This window comes from Drosophila guanche, unplaced genomic scaffold (genome assembly GCF_900245975.1).
Source record: "Drosophila guanche unplaced genomic scaffold, DGUA_6, whole genome shotgun sequence".
Classification (NCBI taxonomy): domain Eukaryota; kingdom Metazoa; phylum Arthropoda; class Insecta; order Diptera; family Drosophilidae; genus Drosophila; species Drosophila guanche.
Window position 1 is genome coordinate 18,135,346 of NW_022995743.1, and position 18,041 is coordinate 18,153,386.

The window sequence follows — 18,041 nt, forward strand, 5'->3', positions numbered from 1 at the left end:
TTCTTTTATCTTTAAAACTGTAGGTTTGGGAGGTTTTCGCGCTTTTGCGCGAAATTTGAAATACACTGGTCTCAGTGTAAGCACACAGCTGTCTGGAGCCAACATATGGTTCTTAAAGTCTCTGAGAACTAGCCGACAAACAAGACGGACAGACGGACAGACAGACATGGCTCTATCGACTCGGCTATTAATGCTGATCAAGAATATATATACTTTATGGGGTCGGAAACGTTTCCTTCTATGCGTTACATACATCCGTTATTCGCACAAATACTATATACCCTATTTACTTTTCGGGTACCGGGTATAAAAACCCGAGTAAATGTAAAAAAAAATATATATATGAAAAATATATATCAACATATCAAGTTCTGCCATAGAAAAAAAAATTATCATAATGCAATGCAATGCCCCAATTCTATCGAAAACAAAGTTTCTAAAGGTGTGGGGGCTATCACACCACAAATTAATATCGTCATTCTTGCTATAATAATAATCCAGTTGATTCTTATTCAGTTATCTGATAGATATGGTTGGTCTCTACGGAATTGCGTTTTAACTAGCAGAAGAGGGCGTGGCGATATTTTGAAATACACTTGTAACAGTGTGAGCATACAGAAGTCTGGATAAAAATCTTGGTGGCCCTATATCTTATGGTCTCTGGGTACTAGGCGCTCAGAAGGACGGACAGACGGACATCTGCTGTATCCACAATTTTGAAGATAAAAGAAAAATAAAAATGACATTCTGTGGGGAAAACCAATATCTGCCCGATCACCGAACTGGGACTATATTGGACCATTATTATTACCAAACTGAAAAATTAATATGAAGTGGTTACCCCCACTCCGTCCAGCAGGTTAAGTTATTTTTTTGATGGTGAAGATGGTGAAATACTCTTGATTTGCTATGTAAAAAGGCAGCAAACTTATCAACAGATAGACCAAGCCGATTAGCTGAGCAGTCTGCTTCAATTCACACTTGAAAGGAAGGAGTTGGAGAGGCGATCTATTGGCGTTAACATTATCCAAGATCTGGCTAGGCTACGAATCTGTTGGCAAACCGTTCCCTGTTTCATTAGAGACAACGTCCACCTGATGGACCAAACCCCGCAAAAAGGTCATGGCAGTCTGCATTGATTTGCCATCATTGTTACAAAATTTGAAAAACCCTCCTTTTCATTTATGTATTTTTTTTCAAACTCAAAAACGGGTATGACAATTGGTTAAACAAATCCTACTGGCCTATTTTTGTCATACCTTTTAGTATGTGTAACATGTGCGCATATTATTAAAACTTAATGAAGCTTAACATTCAAGACACAAAAACATATTTATTTAAACTTTTTATAACGTAAAGCACCAATTATCTAGTTCTTGTACATGTCACAGAGCACCTTTTCCATTGGCGTGTTGCCGATTGTGCGCTGAAAGTAGATGGACTCAATCTTGTGGGAGCTGATCATGCGCAGAAGTGGCAGCATCAGGAGGAGTCTTCCGAACCTTGCGATTTGAGCTGTAAACTGCGTCTTTGTGTGCTGCGACAACATAACCTATTGAAAGTAAAGAGATTTAGATAGCCCACATTAAGCGCCTCTTGCCTCTTACATGGGCCTGATCCTGCAAATTTTCTATCTGTGCTGGGTCCTTAAGGCCACGGGTCTCGGGTCGGAAGAGCACAATAGCCTTCAGACATGCGAATTCAGCTGGATCCACTAGTACAGCTTTGTATTTGCAGAAGATTTCGTGCAGAGTCCGAACATCGGCTGCCAGCTAACCAAGGAAAACGTTACGAGCCACCAACAGGCGAACTTCACCTAAACTTACCTCTTCCTTTGTTATGCAAGTATCACCGTTTGCGTTGTTCTCCAAGTTATTGCAGTGCTCGGCCACAGAGAAAAGCGCGCAGCCCGTGGGGTCCAATGGGATGCACCACTGAATGGCGTTCAAGAGGAACAGCTCCGACCAAGACTCCTCCAGCAGGATGACCTGGAATAGCAATAGAAGCTACGTTGCACAGAGTCGAAGCGACATTTTTAGGGGGTCAGATGCTACCTGATCCCGGAAGGAGAGACGGGCAAAGCTGGGAAGGTTCTTGGCCCACTTCACGGCCATGAAAAGAAGTCTAGCGCTCGTTTCGTAGACCGTTTCATGCTGATGAGCGTAGAGGTTGGGCGACATGAACTGTGGCATGATGAAATTCGAGTCGGATCTGCTGCCTGTGTGCGGCTCCTCATCGTTGGTCACATCAATGGAATCGTCTGTCAGACCAAAATTGATAAGCTGGTGCTAGTGGAAAACTGTGTGGATGCTTTATACCCACCATCATTATCGTTCTCTAGTGTGGGGCTGGAGGAGCTGACGGAAGAGACGCTGCCACCGGCGTTGTTCTTATCGTTGGTTGCTTCCGGCGCTGGCGAGCTGGGATCTATCGAATGATTACTGCTCGAGTTGGTCGAGTGCGAGACATTACCGCTGCTGGTCAGCTCCATGGCCATTCCATACATAGCCTTCTCCTTGGGTGAGTGGTGCACTCCGGCAGCATTAAATATGGGAAAGCTGGCGCTGCTCATGTGATTCGCTGCCAGCTGCATGGACGAGGTGAGGTGGTTGTGGTGCAGCAAACGTCCCGAGGGCAGGCTGCCTAGCGCTGTTCAAGTTGTGAAAGAGTCAAATGAGTTTTCACGGAAACTGAAGCTGAAACGGATACTAAGATCCAAATGGAGAGGCAACTACTCACAGGGCGGTGGAAGCAGTCCGGACCCGTAGCAGGGCGGCGATAGTAGCACGGGTGGTCTGCAAATTAGAGTTACGCAGACACAAATTTGGTGAGTTATGCAAATGACAGCCACGCCACAAATGCAGACGCGCAGACACGCAGACCAGACTTACCCAAACACACCGACGGCAACGGCCGCCTCCCGCAACGCTCGGCCGTGTTCCATCTCCCTTAGCGTCTCCGGCCGTATAGTGGCCGTGTTCCGTGGCTGTCGCTCATTTTGCACCGCTGTAATTGGAAAACAAATGCAACTAACATGAGTACTCCAGATCTAAATCGTCCGCAAATATCTCGCAGTTCCCCACGCAGCAGGAAGGCAAAACACGCCCAATGTGCGCCGAGGTGTGCGGACGCTTCGAACGGCAAGACGTGTCCATAATGAGGAAATGTCACACTGACAAAATTGCTTAATGCCTCACAGGTACCGTGCTCTCTCGCCTTTTCTCATCAGCATATGCGGACATAAATGTGGCTTTAACAGAGCAGCGCCCCATCAAGCCTCAGAAATTCTTGGTAAATTGGTTTTGTGGTCACGTGCCGCTCAAGCCTACAAATTGTTTTCCCATTTGTTGATGCAATTTCACCGCACAACGAGGCGCAACCAGCCACAGGCATAGAGCTACGTCGCTAATAATAAGGGCCACGCTTATTTTGCCTATCCCACGCATAATTTATGGCTACATTAAAGAAGCAACAATAGAGTGTGAATAGTGGGTCAATATCAATGGCAAAAATGGGCTCCAAACAATGAATAGAGAATAGATGAGAATAGCGAATTCTCAGCTTTGAAGATAATCGCATATGGTGGCAGTTTTTCACATTTTCCCAATACGTAAGTATAAACCGAGTCTGGTCTCTCGGATCTTCACAGTTTGAGTATCGAAGTAGGAGTATGAATATGGAGTGTGAAAAATATCTTCATAAGGACGTGGGTATGTGAAGGAGGTCTACACCTACCTATTGACCCTTCGAGACCGATTTTATTGATTTTCTGGAGAGCCTCCGAGCTGGGTCGTTACGAGTTGAGCGTTATGCAAGACAGTACGGTGGACCCGTGCACCCGTCGCAGTAGCGAAACGAAACGAAACAAAACTTTTATTCGACATAATCAATGAGGAGGGTTCACTCAAGTGGCAGCTCTAAAGCTGCGCAAAATCTGTCAAAGACAACAAGCAGCAGGTAACAAATCAATTGGGTGAGCAATATGTAAATAAGGCCCACCCGCACTGGAAGGGACGTTTGCGGGGACAGCGCCAGGGACAGGGACAGCGACAGGGATAGAGACGGGGACGTGGGACGTGGGACCCACCCGAGGAAGCGTGCTTGGTAGTTGCTCTTCCCGCTGGTACAGCGTGTGAAAGGGGTATGGAAGTGGAATTGGAAGACCAGGCTACCAGAGATGTGTATTTTATATTTACTTAGAGTGAAACGGAACGGGGCACGTGTGCACAGGCTTTTGAGGTTCGGCGCTGATGAAGACCAATTAAACGTGCTTCACTTCATTAGAGCGGCAACTGATGAGTGCTGCTGATAGATGTTAATAAAATAGGGCAAAAGTGACAGCCAACCTACCATCCTTGTTCATTCCCATTTGAAGGCACTTCTTGAGCCTGCAGGCCTGGCATTGATTCCGATGCGCCTTGTCAACGATGCAGCGTCCCGTGCCCGCCTGGCAGCTGCAATCAGAATAAGTATGTACATATGTGGTATGTGAGCAGCATTCATCTCATCGATTATACAGTAAAATACAGAGGAAAGCACCAGTAGTCAGGCATAATTAAGTTATCCCATCCCATCCCATCCCATCCCATCCTATCCGACCCCATTCCATTCTCCCATACTCCTAGCCTTCCGCAGATAACGAGATTTATCGTGTCAAAAATTGCAACATTTGTCAAATCCGAACTGAGCACAAAGGAGCAGACTAACGTCAACGGACCGGAATGCCAGCCGCCAATAGACGGACGACAAAAGCACTTCAGAGTCTGCGCTTTAGTTCACCATCGGGCAGCTAAAGGATCCGTTGCGGACAACCTTCTCTTTCATCGACCTCTCAGTACTTGTTCGCCTTCTCTGCTATTCTCTCCTACTGGTCGTCTGCATGCCCTTTGCCCTTGTGGAACTTAATCAAATCTAGCCCGAGGGGCGTGTGCTGTTCATGTTAGCTAGCAACTATGACTCCATGCCGCAGCACACCACCCAACGCACCATTCGAACCACTCTCCTTTGTTTAGTGTCTAGTCATCACTACCTTCCCACTCTAAACCCGTGCCAAAACTCAAAGATTTCCTAACGAATTCATGTCCTAACGAATTCCTCCTGTCGTCCCGTTTTATATGTTTTTGGCGCCTCTGCTAATTTCAACCAAATGAGAAAGCACTTAAGTAAATGTGTCTTGCATACCCTTGAGTGTGGGTACATTTTTATGCAAATAAGCTCGTCTTCGTAAACAAATTATGAAGATTGAATCAATTTGTGTGGTCTATAAAAATAATGCAATAATATTTTATGGCCAACTTTCGAAAAATTCAGTAAGAGAGAGAAAACACGTCATACCAGTAAGTCCCTTTGCGCAAATCTAGATGTGCCTACTCGAGATCAACTACCGGGCGAAAAACGTAATTTTGTGAGAAAAAGTATTTTGTTTCCAAGGATAATTCAATTAAAACGATGCAAATTACAGTTTCCACAAACAATTTTTGTCACGAGCCTCCTAATGGAAATTCCTTTAGCTAAACTCGAATGTTCTGATTGGAAACAATTGATTATAATTGAAAACGACTTAATGGGACCACCAGAGACGACAATATATTGCTGCTATGCTCCGATTGACTATGCCGAATATCGAAAAACATGTCACGTCTGAGAAAATATACACTAGCCCTCCTTCGTTTTTTTTCCTGCCGTCAGTGTATCGTGTCATCCCTTTGGTCTCACAGGGGAGAAAATTGCTCCACGAGTATTTTGCCAAAAGCCGAACCTAACCAAACCCGCCCCCTTTTTACTTTGTTACGATTTGGCTTAGGCTGATGCTGATGGCAGGCTGCTGGTAAAGATTTTGGGATCTGTAAAGGCCCTGCTATGGTCGGGCGGGTCACATTTGGCCAAGTGTTTTGCGCTTAAGCCCCTCATATCAATCTCAGGGGACCGTCAGGATATAGTGGTTTCGGCGTTTGTGATTTACCGTGCATTCTGGAAGCCACAAAGCAAATATGTATACATTACTGTGTCATAATTTTTGGTAGGATAGACTAGCATTGAAAATCTCATTTCAGCCTATACGATACGATGTCTGGTCGGGGATATGAAATAATGGAAATCTTGGAGGCAGTTTCTCGATATGTTTGAACGAAACGGAACGAAAATCTTTTAGCGAAATCACCGCTTTAAATTCAATTACATTTTAATCTTCAGTGGCGTTGTGGAAAAAATACCAGCCGCTTCGCACATGATGCCCGGGGCAGGATGTCCACGAAGTCTACGAGGGCAAGTATGCGCATTCAAAAGTTGACTCTCAAATCCTAAACATTTGAATAATTGTAATGAATTTGGAAGCGTTTTGTAATCCGCCAGACGGTCCTCATGGCACAGAGTCCACCCCGCAGTCATAGTCCCTCTCCCGGTTTTAAAAAATGTTGCAACTTTGTATGCGATTGGGCGGATTTGGGACTTTGGTCCTGCTACCTACCGGTAAATGAGTTTCCTCCTCACACTGCGCTTAAAGAAACCGGAGCAGCCGTTGCAGGCCAGGATTCCGTAGTGCTTCCCTGAGCTTGTGTCGCCGCATACCACACAGATGAGGCCCAGGTTCTGGCCTTTGATCCGGGACAACGTTGACTGTTCAGCCGAAGACGATGACTGGTTGGAGGTGGCGGACGCTGCCGCCGCCGCAGCAGCAGCTGCTGCAGCGGCACTGTGATTCCAGCTCAGTAGACGGCCCGTTGAAACAGGAGGAGCTGGAGGGGCTCCAGAAGAAGATGCCACTGTCGGTGGGGTAGGTTGTCCGTGCATCGGTGCTGGTGGCGGTGTGTAGCAATTGCGCTGTGGACTGTGCAGCTCTGCAAAGGTCGTGTAATAAAAAATCACTTATGTAGTTTATTTAAATTAAATTTCAATTTGTCAACTTCTCTGGGATGTGGTTAGGTTTGGGTATAGGTAGGGGTAAATGGGTGTCCAGGACCTGCTGATCTTATCCCTGCGTGGCGACATAGACGCCCTGTAATCCGCAAATATATTTACACATTCAATTAGGGTGCCATTAAGCCAAACGGCTCTCGACTCGTCCTCGCCTCGGATCGACTCGACTCGTGCCGAGCAATCTGTGCGCAAAATTTGCCTCGGGGGACGATTGTTTTGCCATCACACCCTAATTTGATTGTAGTTTCCTTACTGATTTTTTGATGCACTTAACCCTCGACGAGGCCACATTTGTTACTCGCGCCACTTGGGTGTGCGCCCGACCGTTTGGGTTTTCTCGGTTTCAAGTCTGCCCTGGGTTTATGCTGGACTTGGCCATGGACATGAACATGAACCGGCATCCACCAACTGCCACGCCACTGCTGCGGTCTTATGCCAGGGGATTAGCGTCATATGCTTGCATTTTCCGACGTTCCATCTTTGTTAATTTTATGAGCTCGTTCCAATTCACTTTGGCGTGCTCCTGACAAAAGTGTTAAGAGCGCTCCCAGGCTGTGATATGAATTTCGAAATTTTAGCGCCCTGACTTGAGTCTAATTCAATTTCGTGATTATCATAAATTGAATTTGTCAGACCATTCGTGCATTCCATCGAAAGTTTGTGCAGTCGATTTTATTTTATTGTATATGCCACTTGTATTTAATTCGACTGTTATACGAGGTATTCTTACGAGGGAACTTACAAAAAATATACAAAAACGTTATTCTGATCTCATAAAAATACAAAATATTTCAACAAAATTAAACTTCTATCTATTGTCTGTCTTTATGCCCGGTAATCGAAGGTTAAATAGGGTTTATTAGATCTGTGGTGGATGAAATATGCGTAACTCACAGAAGGAATCCTTCCGTTATTATAACGTATACATAATTACATATATATTCTTGATTAGCATCAATAGCCGAGTCTATGTCTATGTCTCCGTCCGTCCGTCCGTCCGTCCGTCCGTCCGTCAGTATTTTTGGTGCCTAGTACGCAGAGACTATAAGAGCTACAGAGACCAAATGTTGCATCCAGACTGCTATGATATCACACTCATAGAAGTGTATTTCCAAATTTCGCCCTGCCCCCATAAATATCAAAAAAATGTCGAATCCATAATTTTGGTGATACAAGCAAATGAAAAACGCAGCCCATTTCTATCAGATTTCTATTTGTGAAAAGTATCATCTGTAGATAACAGATCTAGAAAAATGTGAAATGGAAAAATCGAAAACATCATAGGGCTAAAAATATATTGTATAAATGAACAGTTAAATGAACAGTTGGGACGAAAATGATAGCACTGTGTGGTACAACAGTCTTTATTGTTTAAAAACATGAGTTCCATACAACATTTTTGGCACTTTGCTGTAATATAAAGTAGGCTAAGATGTCTCCTATCTGACAGAAGTGTCTTTATTCTCTGTTCTCTCTCATTTAGGCAATTTTCCGAAGAAAAAGAGATATAGAACGGCAACAAAAAAAGCAAGACAATTTTTATTTTTTAAAAACTTGTACTTGTTCGAGCCGGCCACAGAGCTTAAAAGGGAGCTTCAAGAGTTTCCAAAGAAAGGCAAAACTAGATCCAGCTTAGGAGAATATAATAAGAGTGCCCGAAGTCTGAGAAAAAACACTGGAGTTGGTCCAAATACACATATGTATGTATGTACATTTATGTATGTGGATACAAATAGATCCTGTGGTCCGCCGGGAGCCAAGCTTTCTTTTGTTGCCAAAACTTTACATCTTATGTAAAACGACTACCGAATGAAAAATACAACCCTTTGACTCACATTAAATATCTAAGCATCATGCTGACACAATGGTATGTGCATGCTTTTCGTATTATGGAGGTATTACTATATAGCGCTCAAATCGATGATGAATCAAGGTGCAATGGTTTCCCTTGCTCCAGATATGAACTATAGGGAAAATCTTTGAGGAACAGTTAAAGAAAATGTTTCTTATACGAAATCAAAGAAAAAGTTTGATATTTTTGGGTCCTGACAGATTTGTGTAGATGAATCCCCTAGGAAAGACGCGAAAATACATTTGTTGTGGCTGCCAAAAGCTTTGAAAAAAGTTATTACCCTTTGAATGCAAATAAAGTAAGCTATTTTAAAGAAAAAATATTAGGGAGATCTCCTTGCAATTTGAAGTTTTTTGAACTTTTATTAAATTGGTGCTATTTTTGTTGCCGCACAAATACCGGAATAATTCATTTTCTTTTCAATTATTTCCAAATAAAGCATTCAAAGCATACCATTCCTCTCGGATAAGTTTAATTAGGCCTCAAAGTTATAATAGTTTGAAAAACGTTCGTTGGAACCATTGTTTTATCAAAATATCTCAAAGAAGAAAGATTATTGTCATGGTGCTTTTTTTACGCTACAGCTGTATGTACACATGTATATATTAAATTAGAGTCGCTTTTGAAGGCGACTTCTCGTTTTCAAATCGAAAATTTGTCCTGCTCCGGTTCAAAATATTTAGCTTATTTCTATAAAATAGGGGCATAAGCCGAGAAGGGAAGTGCTGGCAATATATTCCGGCGGCAAAATGGCATGAAGGTGTTTCGCCCATCGGAACACTGGCTTAAGGTCGAGTTGTCATCGAAGGTGGCTTTGGCAAAGCGGTGTAGGAGAAGTACCTGGGCTGGTTTCTTTCTTTATGCCTTAAGAGAAAAGTTATCCTCCAAATGATCTAGTTCCTACGTTGAGGTACATATAGAGGTTACACGGACACGAATGTAAGGGGTGAGTCACTTTACATTTTGAAATTTCTAATTTGGTAATTTGTAATCGAGGGAACAACCCTAACTTTATTAACAATGTCCGATAGGAGGTTTTGGACCCCACCTAGTGTCTCACAAGCTTGAAGACAATGTAAAGAGTTGGAAAATCCTAGAGTACTGTCAGAAAAGAAAAAAATCGCTGGAACTAGGCGTAAATCCATATAAAAAGAATCTCGTCTTATTCACGAATAAATACAGAAGGAAACGTTTCCGACCCCATAAAGTATATATATTCTTTATCAGCATCAATAGCCGAGTCGTTTGAGCCATGTCCGTCTGTCCGTCTTGTTTGTCGGCTAGTTCTCAGAGACTATAAGAGCTAGAGCCACCAAATTTTGGCTCCAGACTGCTGTATGCTCACACTGAAACCAGTGTATTTAAAAAATTAAAATAAGACCATAGTAATATTTTCATAAATTTAGCCGCATTGAATAAATGTAAGCTTTTGCTCAAGAGTTAGTGCTCTCACTCATATTGATTAGAGAAGAGAGGCTCTTTCTGCTCCTCTCTTGCTCTCTTTGCGAAAATAGGGCAAGAACAGTATGTGAAAAAAGTACGAATTTTAAACTTTTTAAACCATTTTGCACCTGTTGAAGTTTTCATATAACATGACATGATGGTTTTCGTTTGTATGAAATCCATCAAAATAATTTTTGGCACAAAATTTTAATTTGAACACTAACTATAAAATAAATATATTAATATTTGACTATAGACAATATATGTTATATGTTTACAGAATTTATTTATATTAAATTAATAATTAACTGATAATTATGGAATATGGAAGAGTAATAAATATAAATTAAACTGATAACTGATATTACATGATAAACAGGAGAGGAAGAGAGGAATTTACAAATTTGCTTGTTATCAAAAAGGACTCCTTCAATCCAGAACATGGTGTCCTAGACAATAGAGAATAGGGAATAGGCGACACAATGGTGAAAACTCATAAGAATGGTTCAAGAAAAGTTCGATGGTTTCTACAGTCACGCCATCAATGCCTCCCATACTACTCTATGGAATCACTATCAAAAAGAAGCAGCACCAATGCATTAGCTGGGCTGCCAGAGTATTTTTGGCTTCAGTACTCACAAAATACTGAAAAAATACTAAAATCCTATACTATTTCGTTATTCAAGCTCAGTAACCAGGTGCGCAAATTTATCTTGAGACAGAAAGTGCCATATATTTCGTTCTGTTCCCAGTATGACCAAAGTGGATAAAGTGCATGCTGTTTGGATATACTGTTTTTACGATAAGCTAAAACCACAAAGTGTTTGAGTATACTTTCTAGATGCATTCACCAGCTTTTTGGCAAAGTTCGTTACAACCAGATGTAAGATACTTAAGTTATGAGACAAAAAGAAGCGTTACCTCTAAAAAACGATAGAAAAATATACAAGTTTTGAAACATTTTAAAAAGGGTCTGCTATAGAATAAAAAAACATAATTCTTATAAATATATATAAAGTCTATCAGAAAAAGTCGGTTTGGTTCTAAGCGTAAATAAAAAGATCCATTTTGCCAGATAGTGTAATCGGACTGCGGCCCTATCTAGAAGCGGGGTTATTTTATACCGTCAACCGGACGATTTTTAGGATGGGCATACATTTGTACATACGAGTATACATACTTAAGTACATGCACAAGTCGAAGAACTGAAAATATATCTGAATCTGGATATTAAAATAATTAAAAACCGATTTGATCTACGAAGGAGACCAATCTAGGGGGCCATTTATGCTGATCAAGAAATACAATTTAGCTTGGTGTGAAATACTTTACTATTTCTTCTTATCAACAAATAGTAACTGTACCGAAGAAAACCAGAAAGGAAGGAAGTAGATATACTAAGTGTCATGTACATACATACATACATACGTATGTTTTTAATTTCTAATTTAAAAAACCAACAGAATACAATAAAAAAAATAAAATAAAGGGCATAATCACGTTCTTTAGTAAATGGCTTGTAAAAGCATAATTAGTCCGTTTGCTTACTGAGTTCTCCCACGAATTAATGAAATTACATATATTAAACGGAAAGGGATGCTTGAGACGCTTCTTACGCGTCACAACTTTTATACCCGGCAATCAGTACTACATCTGTACCTTAGCTGTTTTTTTGTCAAATTTTAAATTTTTTCTTCATTTGCAATCTACATCTACAACACTTCTCACACCAAAACACGATCCGTTAGCTCGCCCCCTTTCCTAGACCCACACACTGCAGAGTCAGGGCAGTGGCAAGGCAGCGGCAGAGGCAGAGGCAGAGTGTGAATGAGAGAATGTGATAAAAACAACAAAAGCTGCTGGACAGGGTGGGTTTAGCCACTGCAAATTAATTTCTTCATTGTGGCTATAATAATGATCCAATCGGATTCCAATTTGGTGATCTGATAGATATGGTCATTCCCTACGGAAGTTATCTTTTATCTTCAAAATTATAGGTTGTGGAGGCTGGTTTTCGCCCTTTTGCGGGGGCGGGGCTCATTTTTGAAATACACTTGTAATAGTGTGAGCATACAGAAGTCTGGATGCAAAATTTTGTGGCTCTAGCTTACATAGTTTCTGAGATCCAGGAGCTCATCAGGACGGACAGACGGGCAGACGGACATGGCTCAATCGACTCGGCTATTGATGCTGATCAAGAATATATATACTTTATGGGGTCGGAAACGTTTCCTTCTGTGCGTTACATACAACCGTTATTCGCACAAATACAATATACCCTATTTACTCTTCGAGTACCGGGTATAAAAAGGTTCCAAATTTATAACCTTTATGCGAGTATGAATTTTTTTAAATTTTTTTCAGGAAAGCTTCCCTTGGTCATGTGTTTACCAAGGGCGAACGTAATTTTCAGCCCTTTGTAAATGAAAGCTCACTGCTTCATGATCTTCAATTAGTGTAGCCGGTACTTTCACCGGGCCTCGACGGAGTTCCCGGCTATGCACTCAGGTACTGTGCCGAGTCTCTGTCTCGAATATTTGTAGTTAATTAAGATAGCACTACTGGACAAAATTAAGATAGCACTACTGGACAAAATTACACTTTTTATTCACGGTTCGAAGCGACAAAATTATGGTTTTTAGAGCAGAGCTTTATTTTGAAGAATTTGTAAGAACTGTTATTTTTGGGTATATGTATACCCGTTACACGAAGAGTAAAAGGAGTGTATTAGATTTGTGCTCGAAAGTGGATGTTTGTAACGCAGGGAAGGAAACGTTTCGTACCCTATAAAGAATATATATCCTAGATCAGCATTAATAACCGAGTCTATGTCTGCTTGTCTGTCCGTCTTGTTTTTAATTGATGTATTTAAGTTGTAATATGTTAAGTGTTATCTACCTTACGGTTGCTGTTGTGGTTTCATGGATGCGAACGCATAGCGCATATTTCAAGTCAGACAACGAATTGTATGTTATAACTTTATAAAAATGCGAAATATTTGTTAAAGCTGTCTGCCAATCTTTCTGTCTTGCTTTTTGGAATTAGTTTGACTGATGAGGCCGGAAAAAAATGTGTATCGACAGAATGGATGTTTTAAATCCTTTAAAAAGTACATTAAAAAACATGCAGGAGTGTCGAATGCATTATAGCAAATGCAAATCCGTCAATCAGAGAAATTTTTGGCGAGTCGTTCAAGAGTTTTTATTCAATCCTAACTAAGCATTGGCAGGACTTTTTTGACCCAGACATAACCAATTTAAAATATCTTTGAATTTAAGTTTCGATGCGTTTTTTTCATTTTTTATATCAAACACTGTTTCTCAGAGAGAAGTTTTCATAGGAACACGTGTAAATTATAACGCAAATGAATCGGAATTTCTTCTGTCTTCCGTTGCTTGAATTCCCGTCTATCCACAATTTTTTTTTTTCTCAAAACAAAGTTCCTAAAGTGGATAAGTGCGCCATTAATATTTCCACGCACGAACACAGCTGCATGCATGGAAGACTTTATAGCAACATTCTTACGAGCTTTATATAAGTTTGGTAAACATTTATGTATATAAATATGTGTACACATTTATGCAAATGTATATGAAATAGACAAATATCTATATTCTTATTAAATATGATGCATTTGCCTGTGTTGAGGAACTTTTATTTACCATTATGAAATAAAGCCAATTTGGATTTTCGTTGCTAAAAAAGCAAGTATGTATATTCAGAAGCTAAGTATCCAACTGTTTTATTTTTTTAATGTTTGCTTTAATCTTCCACGGTACACAGGAAAACATAAATTACCTTGCGATTCAGGGCGCGTTTCCGATAGACTTTCGTCCTGGTTCATATCGAGATGTCACGGAGGATGTTATTTGTATTTATGAATAAGCAGAAAAGGAATTTGTACTTATTTTAGAGCGTTAATCAATTAATGTTAGGGATGTACACTCTTATTTTTGCTTTCGGCGTTTTAGACTCCATGCTACACTTGTGAATATGCTCAAAAAAGAGGCTTCGAGGACGACCGCATTTCAGCAAATTTGAATTTTGGTTCCTGATTCTGATGCTGATGAAACCGTACCGAACTGATCCGACGGCTCTGACAACGAATACGGGTACGGCTACGAGGACGACTGCAGCGACGATGATGTTAACGTCTCGATGTACGATTTCAGATTTATCATAAAACCATGACAGGAGCTAAACAGTGATGTGTCCACTCCAGCAGTCAAGCAGCCAACCAGCCATCCAGCCAACCCCGAAATAGGAAAAAATCTGTAGATATAATCCGTGGTCGGTGAGTGGGCACAGGGCGAACGTTCATATGAATGTCCCTCTGTACATACATATATATACATATGTATGTACGTACATATGTATATACATACATACAAATATATGTATGTATGAGAAGGCAGTGAGAACAAAAAGCACACCACCAGCAAGGACCATACCCCTGCTAAGAGCAGAGAGCAGCGAGCGTTGTAGCAACAGCAACAAGAATGGCAAGGATAACCGCACCCGCAACCCACCCCCAACTGTAGCCCACTCTGGGCCGAGGAGGAAGACTTTTAGTGGCAACTCTGGTGGCGCATTTGCTTGCTGGCTTGCTTTGATTCGTTCCTTCTTGATACTGTGGCATCCGACGCTGTTGTTGTATGTAAGCCAAGCCACAATCGCATCTCCAATAAACACCGGCTCTGCGCTCTCTGCGCACACACACACACACACCACACTCTCGCAGAAGCAGAGAACGCCGCCATCATGAGGAGGAAGGAGAGCAATGGAACTCACACTCACAGTCACCCTCCGCTCGCAGAATTACTCCTGCAGCGAGATTCAGTGCTGTCATGTAAACCCACTAGATTTTCTTAAAGGAAACTACTAAAAACTAGACCAGAGTAAATTTAATTGTGTTCAAATAATGTACAAATATGCATGTAGCCTTCTGTAATTCATTAGTTAGTGCAACAAGTTAATCTCCATCAGGCAAATTAGATCATTATGATCCATCAATTTGATCTAAATCTGTGTAGGTGCATGTAGTCCCTGTTTCAAACATACACTGGTATGAAGTGAAAGTGAATAGTAATTTTATTTTGATGCTTTCGGATCCATTGTCAGGGATATTTGAAGCAGCTCGTTTTAATCAAAAAATCTAGTGGGGGAAACCACTAGAAAGGACAGCACTGTTGGTGGGAGTTCACGACGCAGCTGCGCGGCTTGCGTTCGTATAATCGTCTTGGGCTTTGACATTTTGTTTTTGTTTCATAATACCTGTGTGATGTTGGTGCCTTCGGATTTTCCATGCCTTCTGCCCTCTTCCAACGCGGCCAGCGACAGAGGGCCACGCTTCCCGCCGAACTTTTCCCCGTCTGCTGTGTCCCTGCCCCCACTGACGAGGGTCTTCTTGGTTAACTGTAATTGAATTTGTGGGAAAAATCTGTTCTTTCTTATGGGTGTGGGGATTGTGTGTGATCGGGATGCATGTCTAACCACGAGTCCGACAGTGAGAGTACCTGCATGAAAATACTCATTAAAGATAATAATGAATAGACTTATGCGAGAACATACATACATATGTATAACAAAAATAAAAGATTGTATGAGGCAGAGGCGTTATACATAAAGGCTATTATTACATCGATATTAATTTAGTCCTAGTCTGTGGGTACACAGTAAAAGCTCATCCTCCAGGATACTGTCATTTCAGTAGAAGAACTTAATAGAATATTTCATAAAGGTTCTAATCGGAATCCATAATAAAAACCCCCAAATTCCACTGATCCAATAATCAATAATGGGAGGTGCTGATGGTCGCCTTCTTTCTGTGGGTGGAGGTTGAGGGACGATCAGAGAGGGAGAGTTTTTAACTCCCGACTTCGCTGAGGAGCTTTGGTATGCTATGCTTAATGCGCCGACATTAACTTTGTAACAAATGAGATGTCGAAATACAACATTCAGCTGGGAGAAGTTTATACTCTGAAAAGTCAAAGCGCTTTGCCACGATGGCCACGCCCTCCACACTGCGAGAGAGCGAGACCGTCGTAGAGAGAGAGGGAGAAAAAGAGAGGGATAGACATATATACATATATGTATGTATAAACAGTCAAGAGGGTTGGTTCTTGACATTTGATACATACTGAAATGTGTGTATGTACGTATGTATATATGTATGTATGTGTATGTATGCATGTGTGTATGCAAGCCAGACACACAAATGTAAATATTGTATATACTTACATATTCGAGCCCAGCATGGGTGTTCCATCAAGACAATGGTAGTGCTGTGCACTTTATTTAATCAATTGGAACTTGTAGCCCAGTATTATTATTTACACGAAAATGTGCATTCATTAAAAGTGGGAACTGAGCTTGTGCCCGGAGCTAACAGTGCATCAGGTGTTCTTCTTTGCCAACGCAATACTTATGTGCTTCCTCAAATTCGTTTCTGATCGCTAGATGTTGGTGGGGCCCAGCACTGGACCTGAAATGGCACAACTACTCCTGTATAAAGAACCCGGTCTTAACACGAATGTTCCCAGTACTTACAAAATTCCAAATACGCATAATTGAAAATTATTCTGAATCATCCAAATTCAACCATAAAATTTAGGGTTTGGTTGCAAAAAAAAAATGTGATTGTTAGAGAATACTACTCATATACATACATACATATGTACATATGTACATACATTTGTATGTATAATTTAAAATGAACTAAAGCTATTAAATATCCGCATTTAGCGCCATCACATATATAGAGTTTTGTAATATTTACATATGTACATACATTTAAATTTACATAAATATGTATGTATGTATGTAACTACATAGAGCTACAAATATTAAATGAGCCAAAATTTTTTGACACCACCTGGATCAAAATTATAGTTCTAAATGTTTGATTATATGTGCTTGTCTTTTTTCCATTAATGACTTCTTTGTTTTTTGTGCAGACTACCATCACTGTAGTGACTAAGCCAATTTAATCCCGGAAGACGTCAATATATGCTGACTAGGATGCATACGTACATATTTATGTATGTACAGTTGCGGTGAAAATAATAGCACCGGGTGGTACAACAGTCTTTATTGTTTAATAAATGGGTTCTATAAAGCATGTTTTGCACTTTGAAGTAATATAAAGTAGGTTGGAGATTTCTACTATCTGAGAGAAGTGTCCTTACTCGTACAGCTTTGGCGGCAACTGAACGGCAACAAAAAATAGCACCAAAATTTGTATTTTATATAAACTTTTACTTTTCCGAGCTTTTTAATATATAATGTTTTGAATTGGTCGTTTGTAACCAGACAGTTACAAAATATGTTGTTTTAGGTCGTCGAAAGCACTTTAGGGAAGAAAAAAACCAAAGGATCAAAACTTTAACTCCAATAGAAGAAAGCTATCCTTATGTGAGAAAAATAGTAGGTTCCTCATCTAAAATGATTTGTATTACTTTAAAACATGTATCCAACAAGAAACTCGTGAAAGAATTGGCACAATATCCACATTTCGGTTGAAAATGCTTGTTCCTGAGAGCAAGAGAGGTCCTTTTAAGCCGGCCACAGAGCTTAAAAAGGATCTTAAAAAATTTCCAAAGATAAGCAAAGCTAGATTTAGCTTGAAATAATATAAATTAAGTTTTCGAAGTCTCAGAAAAAATTCAGTTGAGCAAAGACACCATGGGACAAAGTAAATACAAGGTAGAAAAAACACTGGAGTTGGCCCAAATATATATGGATATAGATCCTGTGATCCGGAGGAAGCAAAATTTTGTGTAAAACGACTACCAAATAAAAAAAACAACCCGTTGACACATATTTATATCTA

At 40.7% G+C, this 18,041-nt stretch overlaps 1 protein-coding gene across 1 annotated transcript; it reads right to left on the minus strand.

Annotated features, from left to right (window-relative positions):
• Positions 1 to 1,313: 1,313 nt before the first annotated feature.
• Positions 1,314 to 14,486, minus strand: LOC117592175 (photoreceptor-specific nuclear receptor). Its single transcript, XM_034285774.1, has 10 exons — positions 14,009 to 14,486; positions 6,467 to 6,836; positions 4,351 to 4,454; positions 2,892 to 3,006; positions 2,740 to 2,795; positions 2,323 to 2,649; positions 2,055 to 2,260; positions 1,827 to 1,988; positions 1,608 to 1,772; positions 1,314 to 1,552 (listed from the first exon to the last, which is right to left on the minus strand). The coding sequence occupies exons 1-10, from the start codon at positions 14,052 to 14,054 to the stop codon at positions 1,370 to 1,372; spliced, it is 1,734 nt and encodes a 577-aa protein (XP_034141665.1). The 5' UTR covers positions 14,055 to 14,486; the 3' UTR covers positions 1,314 to 1,369.
• Between the last annotated feature and the right edge of the window lie 3,555 nt (positions 14,487 to 18,041).

Coding starts and splice junctions, on each gene's coding strand:
- LOC117592175 (XM_034285774.1), bottom strand. CDS start 14,054: ATGAACCAGGACGAAAGTCTATCGGAAACGCGCCCTGAATCGCAAG. Junction 3,007..4,350: donor AATGGGAATGAACAAGGATG/GTAGGTTGGCTG, acceptor TTCCAATTACAG/CGGTGCAAAATGAGCGACAG. Junction 2,261..2,322: donor ACTAGAGAACGATAATGATG/GTGGGTATAAAG, acceptor TTGGTCTGACAG/ACGATTCCATTGATGTGACC.